Raw genomic sequence first — 14,673 nt, forward strand, 5'->3', positions numbered from 1 at the left:
AAGAGTCAATACATCATCAAGTTAATTTCAAATATTTTAGAAATAGTTAATGTTAATTTCTTCATTTCAAAGCAACTTGATTATATAGTTCATTAAAAATCTGTTGATCTACTAGCGGGGTTTATTAAGATGGAGACAGGAAATATTCTTGAGTATGATTAAGTGGTATATCTGAAAACTACATTTTAATAGACAATTTTTATTGATAGTCCTTGTAATGTGTATCTAAAATTTTCTTTTAAATCTTCACTTTTTGTTCCATTTTCCTTTTTCCTTTCTGTACCCTGTATTGTTTAAAAAATAAAAATATTTATTAAAAAAAAGAAAAAAATAACTATATTTAAGCTTTTGATGGATGCAAGAACCTCTGGACCGGAAAGCACCGTTTTCCTGCCTCCTCCAGCGACAGCCCAAAATGTCTCGCGAAATCCTGTTCATGGAAGTCACCTCTGCCCCAGAAACAGGATTTCAGGGAGTATTTCAATCACCTAAAATATTTTACTCTCTGGGGAAAAAAACCTCACTAGCATGCAATATAAAAACTAGACAGAGTTCAAAGCTACCTTATATCTCCACCTTGTGGTCGAAAGGGTTTTAGCCAAAAGTTAAAAAGATGAGACAAATCTCGTGCAATGTTATCACAAAATAGATGAAAAATGTTTTTCCTCCTACTTCCCCCCCCCCCCGGGATAATTCAGTGAGCAGGATATGAGGTCCCAATCAGATCCTGCTTAACAATTCCTTCCTGGAAAACTTCTTTAGAACCAAAACTTTGGATTATTTTTACAAATTTCTATGTTTCGTGTCATATCCCTTTGCAAGGTAAATCTGGAATACCTCAAGGCACTTTGCAATCTTGCCCCAGTCAGCTGGAGTCATATTTGCAGAATCCAGCAGAGGAGAAAGTTCAATGATTGTGTAGATTATTCTTTTATTTTCCTTAGAAAGGCTGTCAAAAAAGAGAGGGAGAGAAATTTGTGGAATGAGCTATTTTACTTCCGTCACTTTCCCCCTTTCCATGGACGGCAGGCTTCACATGATAGGGAGGTTCCAAAGCATTTGTGCTTTGACATCAAGATGTTGCAGAACAACATGGCTACCTGTGTGAAGCTCTCTAGGAACAAGGTCATTCATTCAGCTGGCAAGCTACTGAAATTGCTCTTGCCTGCCCTCTGCACAAGGCGAAGAGCAGGCTATACATAACAGCAAGAACACAACTGTTCCTTTTTACTGTCCATAACTGCAACAACATATCAGTGGTAAATGAAGCATCCATATAAAGAAGGGCATGTAGACAACTATTAGTGTATTCTGGGGTAAAATACTGAAATCTGATCAGAAGCAATCCAAACTGTGCATGAACACAAGTAGAATTCTGTAAGTTGCATAAAGTATGGAAATGCACATAGAAGACTGGATCCCATGCCACAGCTCAAGGAGCTTCAGTGAGGAAGGGGAATTGGGTGGCTGCATCCTCCCAGTGATTCCCCTTACTGGTTGCTGTCCCTCATATTGTAGAGCAGGGGTGGCCAAACTTGCTTAATGTAAGAGCCACATAGAATAAACATCAGATGTTTGAGAGCCGCAAGACATGATGCATTGAAGTGACTTCAGCGGAAGAGGCGGATTTGGGAGAGTGTCCTGAAAGTGACATCACAGGAAGGGGTGGAGTTTTGGTGCAGTATGCTAGAAGTGCCATTATCAGAAGGGGGTGGACCTTGGGAAGTGTCATCACCTGACCTTTGACTTGGAAGTGACATAACAAAAGTGATGCCTCCCAGTGTGGGAGCCTCCGGATGTGAGGTTCCACACTGAGTTATGTGGCTGTGCACTCTCCTTTCCCGCTCTCTCTTTTCTCATGGCAACCTCTGATAGAGGGAGAAAGCTTGCAAGCTTGCCTATTTCCCCCTCCTTCCCCACTAAAATAAACTGTATGGCCACGGCGATGCTCAGAGACCTTCAGGAGCGGCACGATATATCTAGAAGAGCCACATGCGGCTCCCGAGCCACAGTTTGGCCACCCCTATTGTAGAGCATTCTGTTTCTGGGTTTTTTGTTGTTTGTCCTGAAAATCTTCAGTCAGGTTCAACTAATTGCTGGGGGATGGCAAGGGAAAACCCTGTGTGCCAATGCCTTAGGCTAGTTTCTATGGAACACAACCCAATATTTGCTATTTTGCATGATTCATTCCGGTTTCTTTGATCAAGGCACCAAGGCCTCACCTCCAAACACTAGAAATCTCATTCAGCAATTTAACTAGCTTTATTTAACTAGATTCTGATACTGCAGTATACTCACTTTCAAATCCTCAACTCTAACAACTAGAACAGGAGTCCCTAACATGGCACCCACTGGCACCATGGCGCCTACCAACACGCTTCATGACAACCACCAAGTGTTTTTAGAAAGTGGGGGGGGGCGCCAGCTGGGGGGGGGGTTGCCCAGCAGGGCTTCTGATTGGCTGTGCAGATTTTTAAAAGTCGCTTCAGCAACAGCTGCCACCATAGCATAAGGACCTTCTTTGCATTACTGTGTGTGTACGCAAGAAAATATTTTTAAACATCATGTTCATTCAATAAGACATCCTGTTAAAGACAGCTTTTGCCTGAAAGACTGAAAAGTGACTAGTACAATTATGTGTAACCTCGCTTCCTGACATTTTATGGTCACAGAACGAGTCAGAAGTTGTTCAGAGTGGAAACAATGAATATTCCAATACGTACGGAAGCACCAAAGAGTCATCCCCAAGAGCAAGCCGGCTATACAGTTTCGTTTCCTTAGCGTATGTTGCATCATGAAGGATTGGAATCTTTGCCAGGGCCCCAGCTAACTTGTTAGCCTCCGGAGCAAGACCTAGGAAACAGCAGGGGGAAAGGAAAACCACAAAATGAAGCACATTTCCATTGATTCCTTATCATGAACACGTTCAGGTTATTTCTTCAAAGACTACAAACTGGTTTACGGTCTATGCAATTAGAGACACTGGAGGCAACGGTCTTACGGAGCCCTTCCTTTAACTGTACATCAAATGGAAAAGATATTGAGACAGCTGAAATAGATAAATTGTCAAGTTTACTGAAAGACATGGACAATACAATATATAATGACATTTGGGAGCCGTTTTACAGCTGGATACAAAAGAAGTCTGAAGAAACCTAGCTTTTAATTAAGATGAAGACTTTTATGGACATTATCTAAAATGAATGGAAAAATTTGCAAACAAATAGCTGATCTGCAGAACACATTGATGTAACAAGAAATATACTAGATTGAACGGTGCAATGTATTAGAGTTATATAATATGAATTTCTTTTCCCCATCCCCTCTACTCTGTATCCCTTATTTCTTAGTAAAAAACAAAAACTTGTTAAAAAAAAAGATATTGGCTACTTTGGGGCTACCCCCATCCACCTTGAACCAACGTGCTGGGGCCTTGGACTTCCGTCCTGATAGAATCCCGCCTCAGGGACATACAGTCCAAGAATGGCTTTATATACAGTGTTCCTGAGCAGTCAGCCAAACAGGTAGCAATGTTTCACCGATAATCACATGTGCATAATCACAGCTGTTCATAGAGTCTCCACAACTCTCCTTTGGAATATGACAACCCTGCAATCCCAGCCAAATGCAGATATGGCCATTTATCCAGCTTACTGAGTGGGAGCATTACATTTGGAGCCACTCCAGCACTTCAGAATAAACTTTTGTATGCAAGTCTTTGCTTCTGGGGAGGGAAGGTAGCATGGTACAGCCCAATCTCGTCAGATCTCGTAAGCTAAGCAGGGTTAGTACTTGGATGGGTGACCACTCCACAGAGGAAGGCACTGGAAAACCACCTCTGCTTCTCCCTTGCCTTGAAAACCCCTTGCTGGGGGTCTCCATAAGTCAGTTGCAACCTGATGGCACATACACAGGACTTTTTTTCTGGGAAAAGAGATGGTGGGACTCAGGACCACACAATGACATCACTTTGGGTCAGCTGGAACAAGGGACGAGTTTTTTAAAGTTTCAATCGCCCTCAGTGAAAATGGTCACATGGCTGGTGGCCCCGCACCCTGATCTCCAGACCATGCTCTATTGGTTTTTCAGGACTGGAAACCATGCTCATGGTTTCCAGTCCTGAAAAACACCAGGCTAGCAAAAGACTCTATACCTTACAATAGCCCTGCAGAGAAGATTAACATATCAAGCACCAATCCATATGCAAAAGAACCTCCTCAGGATACAGTGAAGCCTCCCTCCATTAGCATTCTACACCCTGGGAAACTCTTACAGGATGACTCAGCCCAACCCCACCTTCATGAGTAGATATAAATTACCTGCCAACATCTTCTCCACACTGTGACACTGAGAGATCTCTGTCTTTTGGTGCTACACCTCTGAAGATGCCAGTCACAGCTGCTGGCAAAACGTCAGGAACTACAATGCCAAGACCACGGCTATACAGCATGGAAAATCCACAACAACCATCGTTCTCCGGCCGTGAAAGCCTTCGACAATACATCTAACTAAAAAAATCCTCTTGCCCTAAACTGAGATTCTGACTAAACTGAGATTTGGTTGCAGATACAAAATTAAATAGTTACATTTTATCCTGTAATGTGGTGTGGGGGGGGCCCTGCAGATACTGGCTTGGATGTAGCAATGCCACATCTTGTGCAACACCTAGTGCTTTCTCCCTATACATAAAAGTACCCAGAAATCAGTTGCACACGATTTTGCTGAAGTGGAAACACAAGCGGAGAGGCAATAAGTCTGACTTAGCGCAAGCGGCTACCGCTGTCTTTTCCTTGCATTTTGCTTGCGCAAGCACTCTGAAGCGAGTGGAACTTTTCCGCTGGATCCAACCCAATCTCCTTAAAATGTGATGCCGGAATCTAGGATAAGGTTGCCAGCTCCAAGTTGGGAAATTCCTGGAGATCTCAAGGGTGAAACCTGGAGAAACCTGGAGAAAGTGGGGTTTGGGGAGGGAAAGGGCCTTGGCATGGCATAATTCCATAGAGCCCACCCCTCAAAGTAACCATTTTCTCCAGGTGAACTGATCTCTGTGGCCTAGAGACAGGTTGTAATTCTGGGAGATCTCCAGCCACTACCTGGAGGCTGGCAATCCTACTCTAGGAATGTAAAAACTGTGTGCAAAACAAATCAAAGTTTGGATTCTGCTGAGTCATATCCTCATTTCACTTGTTCCTGAAGGACAAAAGTCAACATCACAGAAGGCAAAAGAAATATTTCCCTGAAAGGAGGATCTGACCTCATCATTTACCTTGCAACATTTCATCGTCGTTTAAAATGTTTGCACAGAAAAAGGCTTACAGCGGTCATTACACATACCGCAGCCACAATCCTCTGCCTAAATCAGAAAGAGAACAAGGAAAGGCAAGCCTGCTTTAAAATCTGTAGTAGAACATTTCTGGGTTTTTCCCCCCCTATCTGTAAACAGAAGGAGAAGCCATGAAAGATACATGAGGATTTTTATTTCCTGAAGTTAAGATGCAGCTAGCGGTTAGCCCAACTGGAGGCTGAACTTCTGCCGAACTCGTAAAGGAAAATGAAAGTTGGATCAAGCAGCAAACCTTTCATTAATAATTGACACTCTCAATGTTGAGCAAAGCCACAAATACGCTAAACTATCCCACCGAATTATAAGATAATTTCCTAACTTCCGTATGTATGTATCTCTTCGGTACAAAACCTGTTTGGTCAGGGTGAATTAAAGATGTTATGCACTTCCTTAGTCTCTCTGCCATTATCATTGTAAAAATTTTGTAATCAATAGATTGGTCTATAAGACTGTGGTAAGGTTTGATCACTACCTTCTTTAAATATTAATGTGATGTGAGCCTCTTGCCATGTTGGAGGGATTATTTTTTCTTTAAGTATATCATTCATTACTTTCTGTAGCGGTATCATCAGTTCTTGTTTTAAGCATTTATAACACATTGATGTTAGGCCATCTGGGCCTGGTGCTTTGTTACTTTCCATTTTTTTTATAGCCTGTAGAGTTTCCTGAATTGTAATTGTTTGGTTCAAACTTTCTCTGTGCTCATGGATAAATTGCTCCATCTTTGCATCTTTCAAATACACTTTAATTTCTTCTTCTTTCATGGGTTTACCCTTTCTTTGTGGTGTCCCGTACCCTGTGGAACAGCCTGCCTGAGGTCAGGCGAGCCCCCACTCTCCTGGCTTTCCACAAATGATGCAAAACCAAATTATTCAAAAGGCTTTTTATTCAGATAGGAGGGCTGTATTGTAGGGAGGGGATCTCAGATGCTTCGCTAATGACTTCACCACTATGTTTTACATACTATCTGTTGCTTTAAATATGTCCTCCCATGTGCTACCTATACGTCATGTTGTCTAATACCAGTCCTAGAATTGCTTATGTTTTGTTTCAGCATTTCTTCAACTCTGTATTGGATTCTTGCTAATGCTGTGTCTTTGTAAAATTGTGTTTATTAAGCCTATGGCATTGTTTATGGAAATGTCCTTGATACTGACTGTACTAACCTCACACTGCGTAATCCGCTTGAGTCTCAGTGAAGAAGGCGAACTACAAATGACATAAATAAAATAAATACATTGTATAATTCAGAGAGATAATTATTAAATTGTTTCTGTATCTCCCTTTCTGAGTTTGGAATTTCATCTCTCTTTTTCACTCCTGTTAGCGTAATTTGATCCGTAAAAGTTGTAGCCATAGGCTCTTCTATGTGTAGGAGGCTGAACATGTAAATGGGTTTAGGATCAAGTCATAAAAGTAAAATGGTTGGTTCCAACCTACTGCTCTGTTCCAAAGTTCCAAAGAGTTTACTGTCTATAGCCGTAGGCCGTCACAATTCACCAAACATTGACTAATAAACAATTAAATCCATTATAACAGTTTGTATAGGCTACTAAAATTAATTAAAACAATACAGTATGCCAAACTATCCCAGGAGTCACTAAACAGCCTCATTCAGTACCACCTTAGATCTTATCTTTTTGGCTGCGAGTGCAAACTGAGAGACTCTACAGGACACGATTATCAGAGTATGTGTTTGCCACTGATAGGATTCTGGCCAAAAATTTAGCTCTGGGTACACTATATAATGGACAATAAAGTAGGTAGTGGGAAAGGTTCTCCACTGTAGGTAATCCACAAATGCAGGTGCGATGTTCCACAGGGGTGTGAGAATAACGCCCTGCCAAAAGAGCTGTCTGCATCATCTGAAAGCGCAGAGCAGTGAAAGACACTCTGAGGTTGTGATGAGAAATACTGGCTAGGTAGGGAGATCTTAAATGGTCGAAATTTGATTCGTTTATACCAAGGAGCTGCCTTAGATTTTAATACTGCTCTGTTCCGCATCATCCACCTTTCTCGCTGAGACTGAAGGTGGATTACATAGTGGAATATTAAGCTCTGGGCAGATCTGAAAATCTCAGTAAAAGAAAACTGGACAAACAATATCTATTGGCTGAATTTATTCTGAGTGGTATTTAATACATTTTTTTAGTGCAATATTTGTTACACTCAGTGAAGTCCTTGGGAAAATACTTAACATTTACCTAACACGGAAGACTTCCAGCTGATTTATCTATGATGCTGTTTTCCTCATAAGCTCAGGCATATGTGATTTCCCTGCTGCTCGTGCAGCTGCCAATACAATGCTTAGGCCACAGGGCTTCCACGTGGCATTCTTCCCCACATTTTCCCTGTCCAGCCCCTCAGGGCAGCCATTCCCCCTCCCAATCCCACCACCAATTTTATTTTTTTAAAAATAATTTACATAGTTTGTAGTCCGTCTTTCTCATTGAGACACAATGAGGATTACATAGTGTAAAAGTCAATACAATCAAGTCAATAAACAATGCAAAAGGATATCGAAATGCAGATTTTCAGAGATTTGAAAACAAGAACTGTGATACAGAGTTCAAACAGAGCACAAGCAATTCTAAGCCTGACATATCAAACAATGCACAAACGTACTCAGTACAATCATACTTAGAACAACAGAAAATACGTAGTAATATAGTCTATATAAGGCATTGTTTATTTTATCACCGATTTTTATTTATTTTACCTCATTCATATCCCGCCTTTTTCTCCTCAGTGGGGACCCAAAGCAGCTTACATTGTTCCCCTCACCTCCAACTGGTCCTCACGCCAACCCTGTGAGGTAGATGAGGCTGAGAGTATGACTAATCTAAGATCGCCCAGAGAGCTTCAATGGCAGAGCGAAGATTCAAATCCAGACCTCCCAGAGACTAGTCCAACCACACCACCGTACTGGCTCTTGGGTTGTGGAGCTGGCCACGAATAAGCTTTTAAAATACTTTCTATTAATATTCTAATAAAATGTATCCCTATATACATGGTATGTCTACTATTTATTTATGTGTGTAATTTATTTATTTCATTCATAGCCTGTCTTTACTAAGACATATATTCCATTTTCTGTATTTCTTCTGCCTTTTATAGACTTCAGAAATTTTTAAAACACCCACTGGCATCCACTGGAAATTCCCACAGGCAGAAGAAATTTCCATCAGAGGAGCATGACTTTCTTGCCTCCTGCCTCCCACTGTAGTGGAAAATGCCCCCCCCCCCAGTGCTCCTGGGGAGGTTGGTAGCCCCAGGAACAGCAGGAAGGTGGAGTTAGAGGTTCATGGGAGGGGGGGAATCAGCAAAATGTGGTGCCCCCTCGTTCATCTGCAGAGTATTCATAGTCAGCACCTTTGTTATGATATTGTTATCTCACCTTTTCTCTAAGAAGATCAGGATAATATTTATGGTTACTCCTCACCTTTTATCTTCAAAACAATTCTGGTTTTTTTTAAAAGTCCACCTGCCCCCCAATATTAAGGCAAGAGATTCCCAGAGTTACACAATGAACTTCATGGTTGACTGAGGACTGAATGTGTGTCCCCTCATTCCTAGTAGAAGGACTGATAACCTCTTTTAAGATAATTAGCCAAACCTTTGTAAGAAAACAATACTGTAGGAAAAATTCTGGAAATCTTGAAGTTATGGGGAAAAGGTCAGGGTTTTTTCCAGTCAAAAAATTGATTTGGAAGGGCGGGGTTGCAAACATATGCAATACTTTTTTACCAAACATGAACTTACATTACTTCTTTAGAAATATGAAATGCAGCATGTATAATTTAGCACTCTGAAAAGAAAAGTGGGATATAAATGAAGTAAACAAATCCCATAAACTTTATACAACCTAGTAAGAGACATTACAATAAATTATCTCATTCTAAATTAACAGGTTATATCAGCTAAAGCAGTCGGCTCTGCAAACTTCTCGTTCAAATGTATTTTGCCCTGCTGTTGATATTTACCCATGTATGACAGCATATTAAAATGATATTCTAAACCTGTTGCAGCTATACCTGGAAGAACATTTCCAGAATTTAGCTACGGGCTACTAGCTGCTAATTATTAACTAAACCTCTGTGTTTTGCCTCTCTCTTTATTTAATCCAGTAAACCACTTACAGGGTCCACCGATATTCCACATGTAATCATCCTCCACAGAGTCTTTACTAATATTTTTCCAGTATTGCATCACTTTCTCACAAACCCATCAAACAAATATAAAAGATCCCATTCCTTTATTGTCTACTCCATGCAGCTGAATGTGGTGCAAGGAGAGAGATTCTTACATCATTTAACAGTTAGACTAGCTAAGGGAGTGACAGCTAGAACAAGGTTCAAGTCTAGCAGCACCTTAAAAACCAACAAGATTTCTTGGGGATCAGCTTTTGAGAGTCAAAGCACCTTTCATCACATATGTCAGTGTCAAGGCAGCTTGACTTGCAAATGTTTATACTCTGGTAATCTCGTTGGTCTTTAAAGAGCCACTGGTCTCAAGTCCTGCTCTTCTACAGCAGACGCAGACCAACACAGCTACCCACCTGAAACAATCAACATATACTTTTTTTCACCTTTGCATGACAAACCGCAACAAACCACTGGCCCTCTTCTACTCAATTACTACAGGCATACGAAGTCTGTCCTCTTACAAGGAGTCACGAGACCTATTCAGGTAATATATCCAGAACGTCCGTAGTAGAGTAGCAAATAGTAGCAGCAGGACCTACGCCCTGCTCACATATGTTCTGTCTGCACAGACCCCAGGAAAAGAGCTACACAGAGACAAGCTCCATTCAGACATTCAACTGAATGCATCCAGGTACTCCTACAAGGGGAATGAATGCCTTAGTTAGCTCTTGTCAAGCTGAAATTCAACACACACATCTGTAGATGCAGCACTGGACATGGTCATAATCAAGCTGCCTTATACTGAATCAAACTACTGGCCCATCAAGGTCAGTGCTGTCTACTCAGAGCCAAACTACAAGTGACGAATGACACTTGCCTGGTGAGTGAGCAGACTCACGTGTATTCCTCCCTGTTCACTTGCACTCCACTTGCGCTCCACTTGATCAAGCGGAGCGCAAGTGAATGGCAAGTGAACAGAGAGGAATACACATGAGTCTGTTCACTTGCCAGGCAAGTGTCATTCGTCACTTGTAGCTTGGCTCTTAGACGGGCAGCTGTTCTACAGGGTCTTAGGTAGAGCTCTTTTGCATCATCTACTGCCTGGTCCTTTAAACTACAGATCCAGGGGATTGAACTAGGGACCTTCTGCATGCCAAGCAGATACTCTACCTCTGATAATTTTTTACCTATCAAGCAGGAGCCTTGGGAAGTTTTAACAAAGGTGCTTCTGGAATTAAAGTAACTTTCCATAATAAAATTGTTTTTGGAAAAATTACTTCCTTTTTCATCTTTTTAACTAGTGTCCTGCAGCACCTTAAAGGCAATGACTTTTTAATCCATCATAAATAAAAGCAGACTCTGGTCCAACAAATGCCTCCAGAGGGAACAGGTTTTTTATAGCAAAAATGATCCCGAGTCTTGTGGCACCTTAAAGATTGCAACACAAGACAAGATGCCGCAAGACTCTAGAAATTTTTTGCTGTAAAAGATCTGCCCCCTCTGGAGGTATCTTTTTACCAATCTTGACTTCCTGTTTATCTGATGAAGAGAGCTTTAACTCTTGAAAGCTCATATTCTGGAAATCTAGTTGGACTTTAAGGTGCTACTGGACCCAAATTGTGCTCTTCTGCTGCAGACCAACACAACTACCCAACTGAAACTGTTTACCTATAAATCTTTTAAGAAAAAAAAACTTGCTACACAAGACATCTTATAAAAATATTTTATGACTAAACTATCTGGTATGTGGGGTTCTACAAGAATGCTCATTCTTTTCTACATATTTTTGTCTGGATTTTATCACTTGTCTGTTGTCCTGCAATATTCTTTACTGCAAAATCCGAGTCCAGGGACACCTTAGAGACCAACAAGATTTTCAAGGTATAAGCTTTCAAGAGTCAAAGTTCTCTTATTCAGATACTGCATCATAATCCAATCAGGTAGGTAGCCCTGGTGGTCTGCAGAAGAACAGCAGGATTTGAGTCCAGTGGCACCTTGGCATCAAACTGCAGCCAAGAACATAAGATGTAGGGATCTCTACTCCTCCTTGTATCTGAAGAAGGGAGCTCCAACTCTCGAAAGCTCATACCCCAAAAATCTTGTCGGTCTCTACAGTGCCACGGGCCTCATCCTGCTATTCTACGGCAGACCAACACGGCTATCTATCTGAAACTATGACGGGAATATGATGCTGTCTCTGAAGAAGAGAGCTTTGAGTCTCGAAAGCTCATACCTGGCTGAAAATCTTGAATATCTGAAGAAGGCAGGTCTGACTCTCAAAAGCTTATACCCTGAAAATATTGTTGGTCTCTAAGGTGCCCCTGGACTCAAATCCTGCTATTCTATTGAAGACCAACACGGCTACCCACCAGAAACTATGACGCTCTATCTATCTGAAGAAGGGAGCTTTGACTCTCGAAAGTTCATACCTAGCTGAAAATCTTGAATCTCTGAAAAAGGGAGCTCTGACTCACAAACGTTTATACCCTGAAAATCTTGTCAGCCTCTAAGGTGCCACTGGACTCAAATGCTGCTGTTCTACCAATACGGCTACCCACCCGAAACATATCTGAAGTGAGCTGTGGCTCACAAAGGCTCATTGCCTACAACAAATTTTGTTAGTCTTATAGGTGATCCTGGACTCTTGCTCTTTCCTACTACCTGAAACTGTGACAGGAATAGGATGCTGTATCTGAAGAAGGGAGCTTTAACTCTCGAAAGCTGACTGAAAATCTTGAACAATCTGAAGAAGGCAGCTCTGACTCTCGAGAGCTTACACCCTGAAAATCTTGGCCTCTGATCCTGGATTCAAATCCTGCCATTCTACTGCAGACCAACACGGCTACCCTCCTGACGCTATCTTTAGTGCAAGAACTGCTTTGGAAACCTTTGAGGGGACAGAGGATGCAGGAACTTGGAGGCAAAGCGGCGTCCCGTCCTAGCATCGCAGGGAGCCAAGGGGAGACTCCCCTGGAAGGCGGCCCCCTCACTCACCCTCGGACCGAGGCACCATCCCGATGGTCCCTCCCGTGTTGATCACCAGCACCCGCACCTCGGCCGCGGTCCTGCCTCCACCCCCGATCTCCAGCGCCGGCGAGGGCTCGCTGAAGGAGAGGGCTCTGCCCAGCACGCGGGTCCCCCCTCGGGCCGCCCGCCCCGACTCCGCCATGCTCGTCGGAACCCGCGGCCGGACTGTGCAGAGCCGAGCGGCGTAACGTGCGGATGCCCAGACCGGCTCTTGGCGCCGCCCCTTGCCGGCCTGGGCCGCTCTCATTGGCCGCGGCCTCAAGGACGAACCGCCACCGCCACCCCGTTCGGCCGCTGGAGCCTCCCCGAGGGAGGCTGGCTGAGGGGAGGTTGGAGCGGCCGGAATGCCCGCCGAGCGCCGCTTCTTCCCTCACGGGGACAGCCGGAGAGGGGGGACAAAAGGGCCGCCAAGTGGACGGCGACTCGTTTACCTCAGAGGCTCTGCCTCTCTCCCGCCCTCTCATTAGGGCAGGCTGAGGCCAGGGGGGAAGCGGCACCGTTCGCCAGAGGCCTCCCAAAGGCACCTGAAACATTCCCTTTTTAAAATAAAACTCCAAGTAAAGTCTGAGCTGTGAACGAATCGCGAAGTCGTGGGGAATTTTGTTGCCCTGCCGTGACCGTACTACCGGACTTGCATTTTGCTTTGCTGCTAACACAGCTAGCAACCTGAAACTTACTTCCATTAACATTTTTAAGCCTAACCAACTTTATTGTCGCATAAGCTTTCGAGAACCACAGCTCTCTTTGTCAGATGCATCTGACGAAGGGAGCTGTGGTTCTTGAAAGCTTATGCGATGCGACGATAAAGTTGGTTAGGCTTAAAGGTGCTACTGGATTCTACTATTTTGCAACTACAGACGAACACAGCTAACTCCTCTGGATCTATTTCCATGAAGATACTTTCAGGTAATAGGTACCAGGTTAGTCAGTAGAACAGCAGGACTTTAGTCCAGTGACACCTCAGAGACCAACAAGATTAAAAAATGAAACCAAAAGACCATATTCTAAACTTTCCAGAAATGAGGGGGGGCTTACATATTTTATAAAATTTCCGTTATAAAAGAAAAGACCACAGTCCAAACAGCCCAAAAGATAAGGAGGGGAAAGACTTTCAAGTTGTATAAAATTTCCGTTATAAAACGAAAGACCACAGTGCAAATAGCCCAAAAAATGAGGAGGGGAAAGACTTTCAAGTTGTATAAAAGTTCCATTAGAGAAGTTCCATTAGAGAAGACCTCCAAACCTCCTCAAAGTAAAGAACGAATGCCATTCAATTTTCCTTAAAATTTTATTTATTTATTTATTTATTTATTTATTTATTTATTTATTTATTTATTTATTTATTTATTTATTGGATTTTTAGCCCGCCTTCCCCGCAAGCAGGCTCAGGGCGGGTCACAATCATAAATAAGATACAATAAGTAAAACCAATAAAATAACGCCTCATGGATATCCACATTCCAAATGCGACACCCTTCCCCCTTTCCCTGCCCACCACACACAAGGGAAGAAAAGGGTGGAGGTGTGGGTTGGTGAACCTCTAACTCTTCAAGCACGGGGAGGCAGATGGACCACCACAAAAAAAAAGACCACCACACTCCAAACTTCCCAAAATGGAAGGAGGGAAAGCTGTTCAAATTTTGCAAAACCTCCTTTTAAAAAAAGAAAAGACCATACTTCAAATTTCCCCCCAAATGAAGAAAAACACATTCCCATATATGTAAAGCTTACATTAAAAATGAAATGACCGTATTTCAGACCTCCCAGAAATGAAATCACCAGCAACAAAATAAATAGGAAGTGAGGAAAGGTGTGGGGGTAAGAGAATCCTATTTTACTTTTTCTTTTAAAATGAAGACAGCCTTTCTATAAGGCTTTTCATATTCTAAAATTGGCTCTAAAGGATTCAAGGTAGGGCAGGATGGGTGGGAAATAGAATCTAATAGCAGCCATCTAATCCACTGGAAGAAATACAAAGTTGGCTGTGTATAGTTAGAAGAATACAGTCTACAGTTGCATCCTGCTCTGGTAATTAGAAAAGGAATAGAACAGGATCTCTCCTTAAAATCATTTACAGGTAATTTGCATTATAAGACTGCAGCAAATCTTTCCGGGTTCCCTGCTTCTAAAGTACTTTGGGATGATGGGGCAAAAAGA

The 14,673-nt window shown here is 42.5% G+C and overlaps 1 protein-coding gene across 3 annotated transcripts in view; it reads right to left on the reverse strand.

Annotated features, from left to right (window-relative positions):
* Positions 1 to 12,693, reverse strand: part of ASPG (asparaginase) — a 97,028-nt gene extending 84,335 nt beyond the window's left edge. For all 3 annotated transcript variants that reach the window (XM_054970212.1, XM_054970214.1, XM_054970215.1), the window contains exons 1-3: positions 12,484 to 12,693; positions 2,724 to 2,853; positions 838 to 949 (exon numbers count right to left, since the gene is read on the reverse strand). In XM_054970212.1, the coding sequence (XP_054826187.1) occupies positions 838 to 949; positions 2,724 to 2,853; positions 12,484 to 12,658 (417 nt within the window). In that variant the 5' untranslated portion in view covers positions 12,659 to 12,693. The remainder of the gene's footprint in view (positions 1 to 837; positions 950 to 2,723; positions 2,854 to 12,483) is intronic.
* Positions 12,694 to 14,673: the final 1,980 nt, after the last annotated feature.

The sequence above is a fragment of the Eublepharis macularius genome, chromosome 2 (genome assembly GCF_028583425.1).
Source record: "Eublepharis macularius isolate TG4126 chromosome 2, MPM_Emac_v1.0, whole genome shotgun sequence".
In the NCBI taxonomy this organism is placed as follows: Eukaryota; Metazoa; Chordata; class Lepidosauria; order Squamata; family Eublepharidae; genus Eublepharis; species Eublepharis macularius.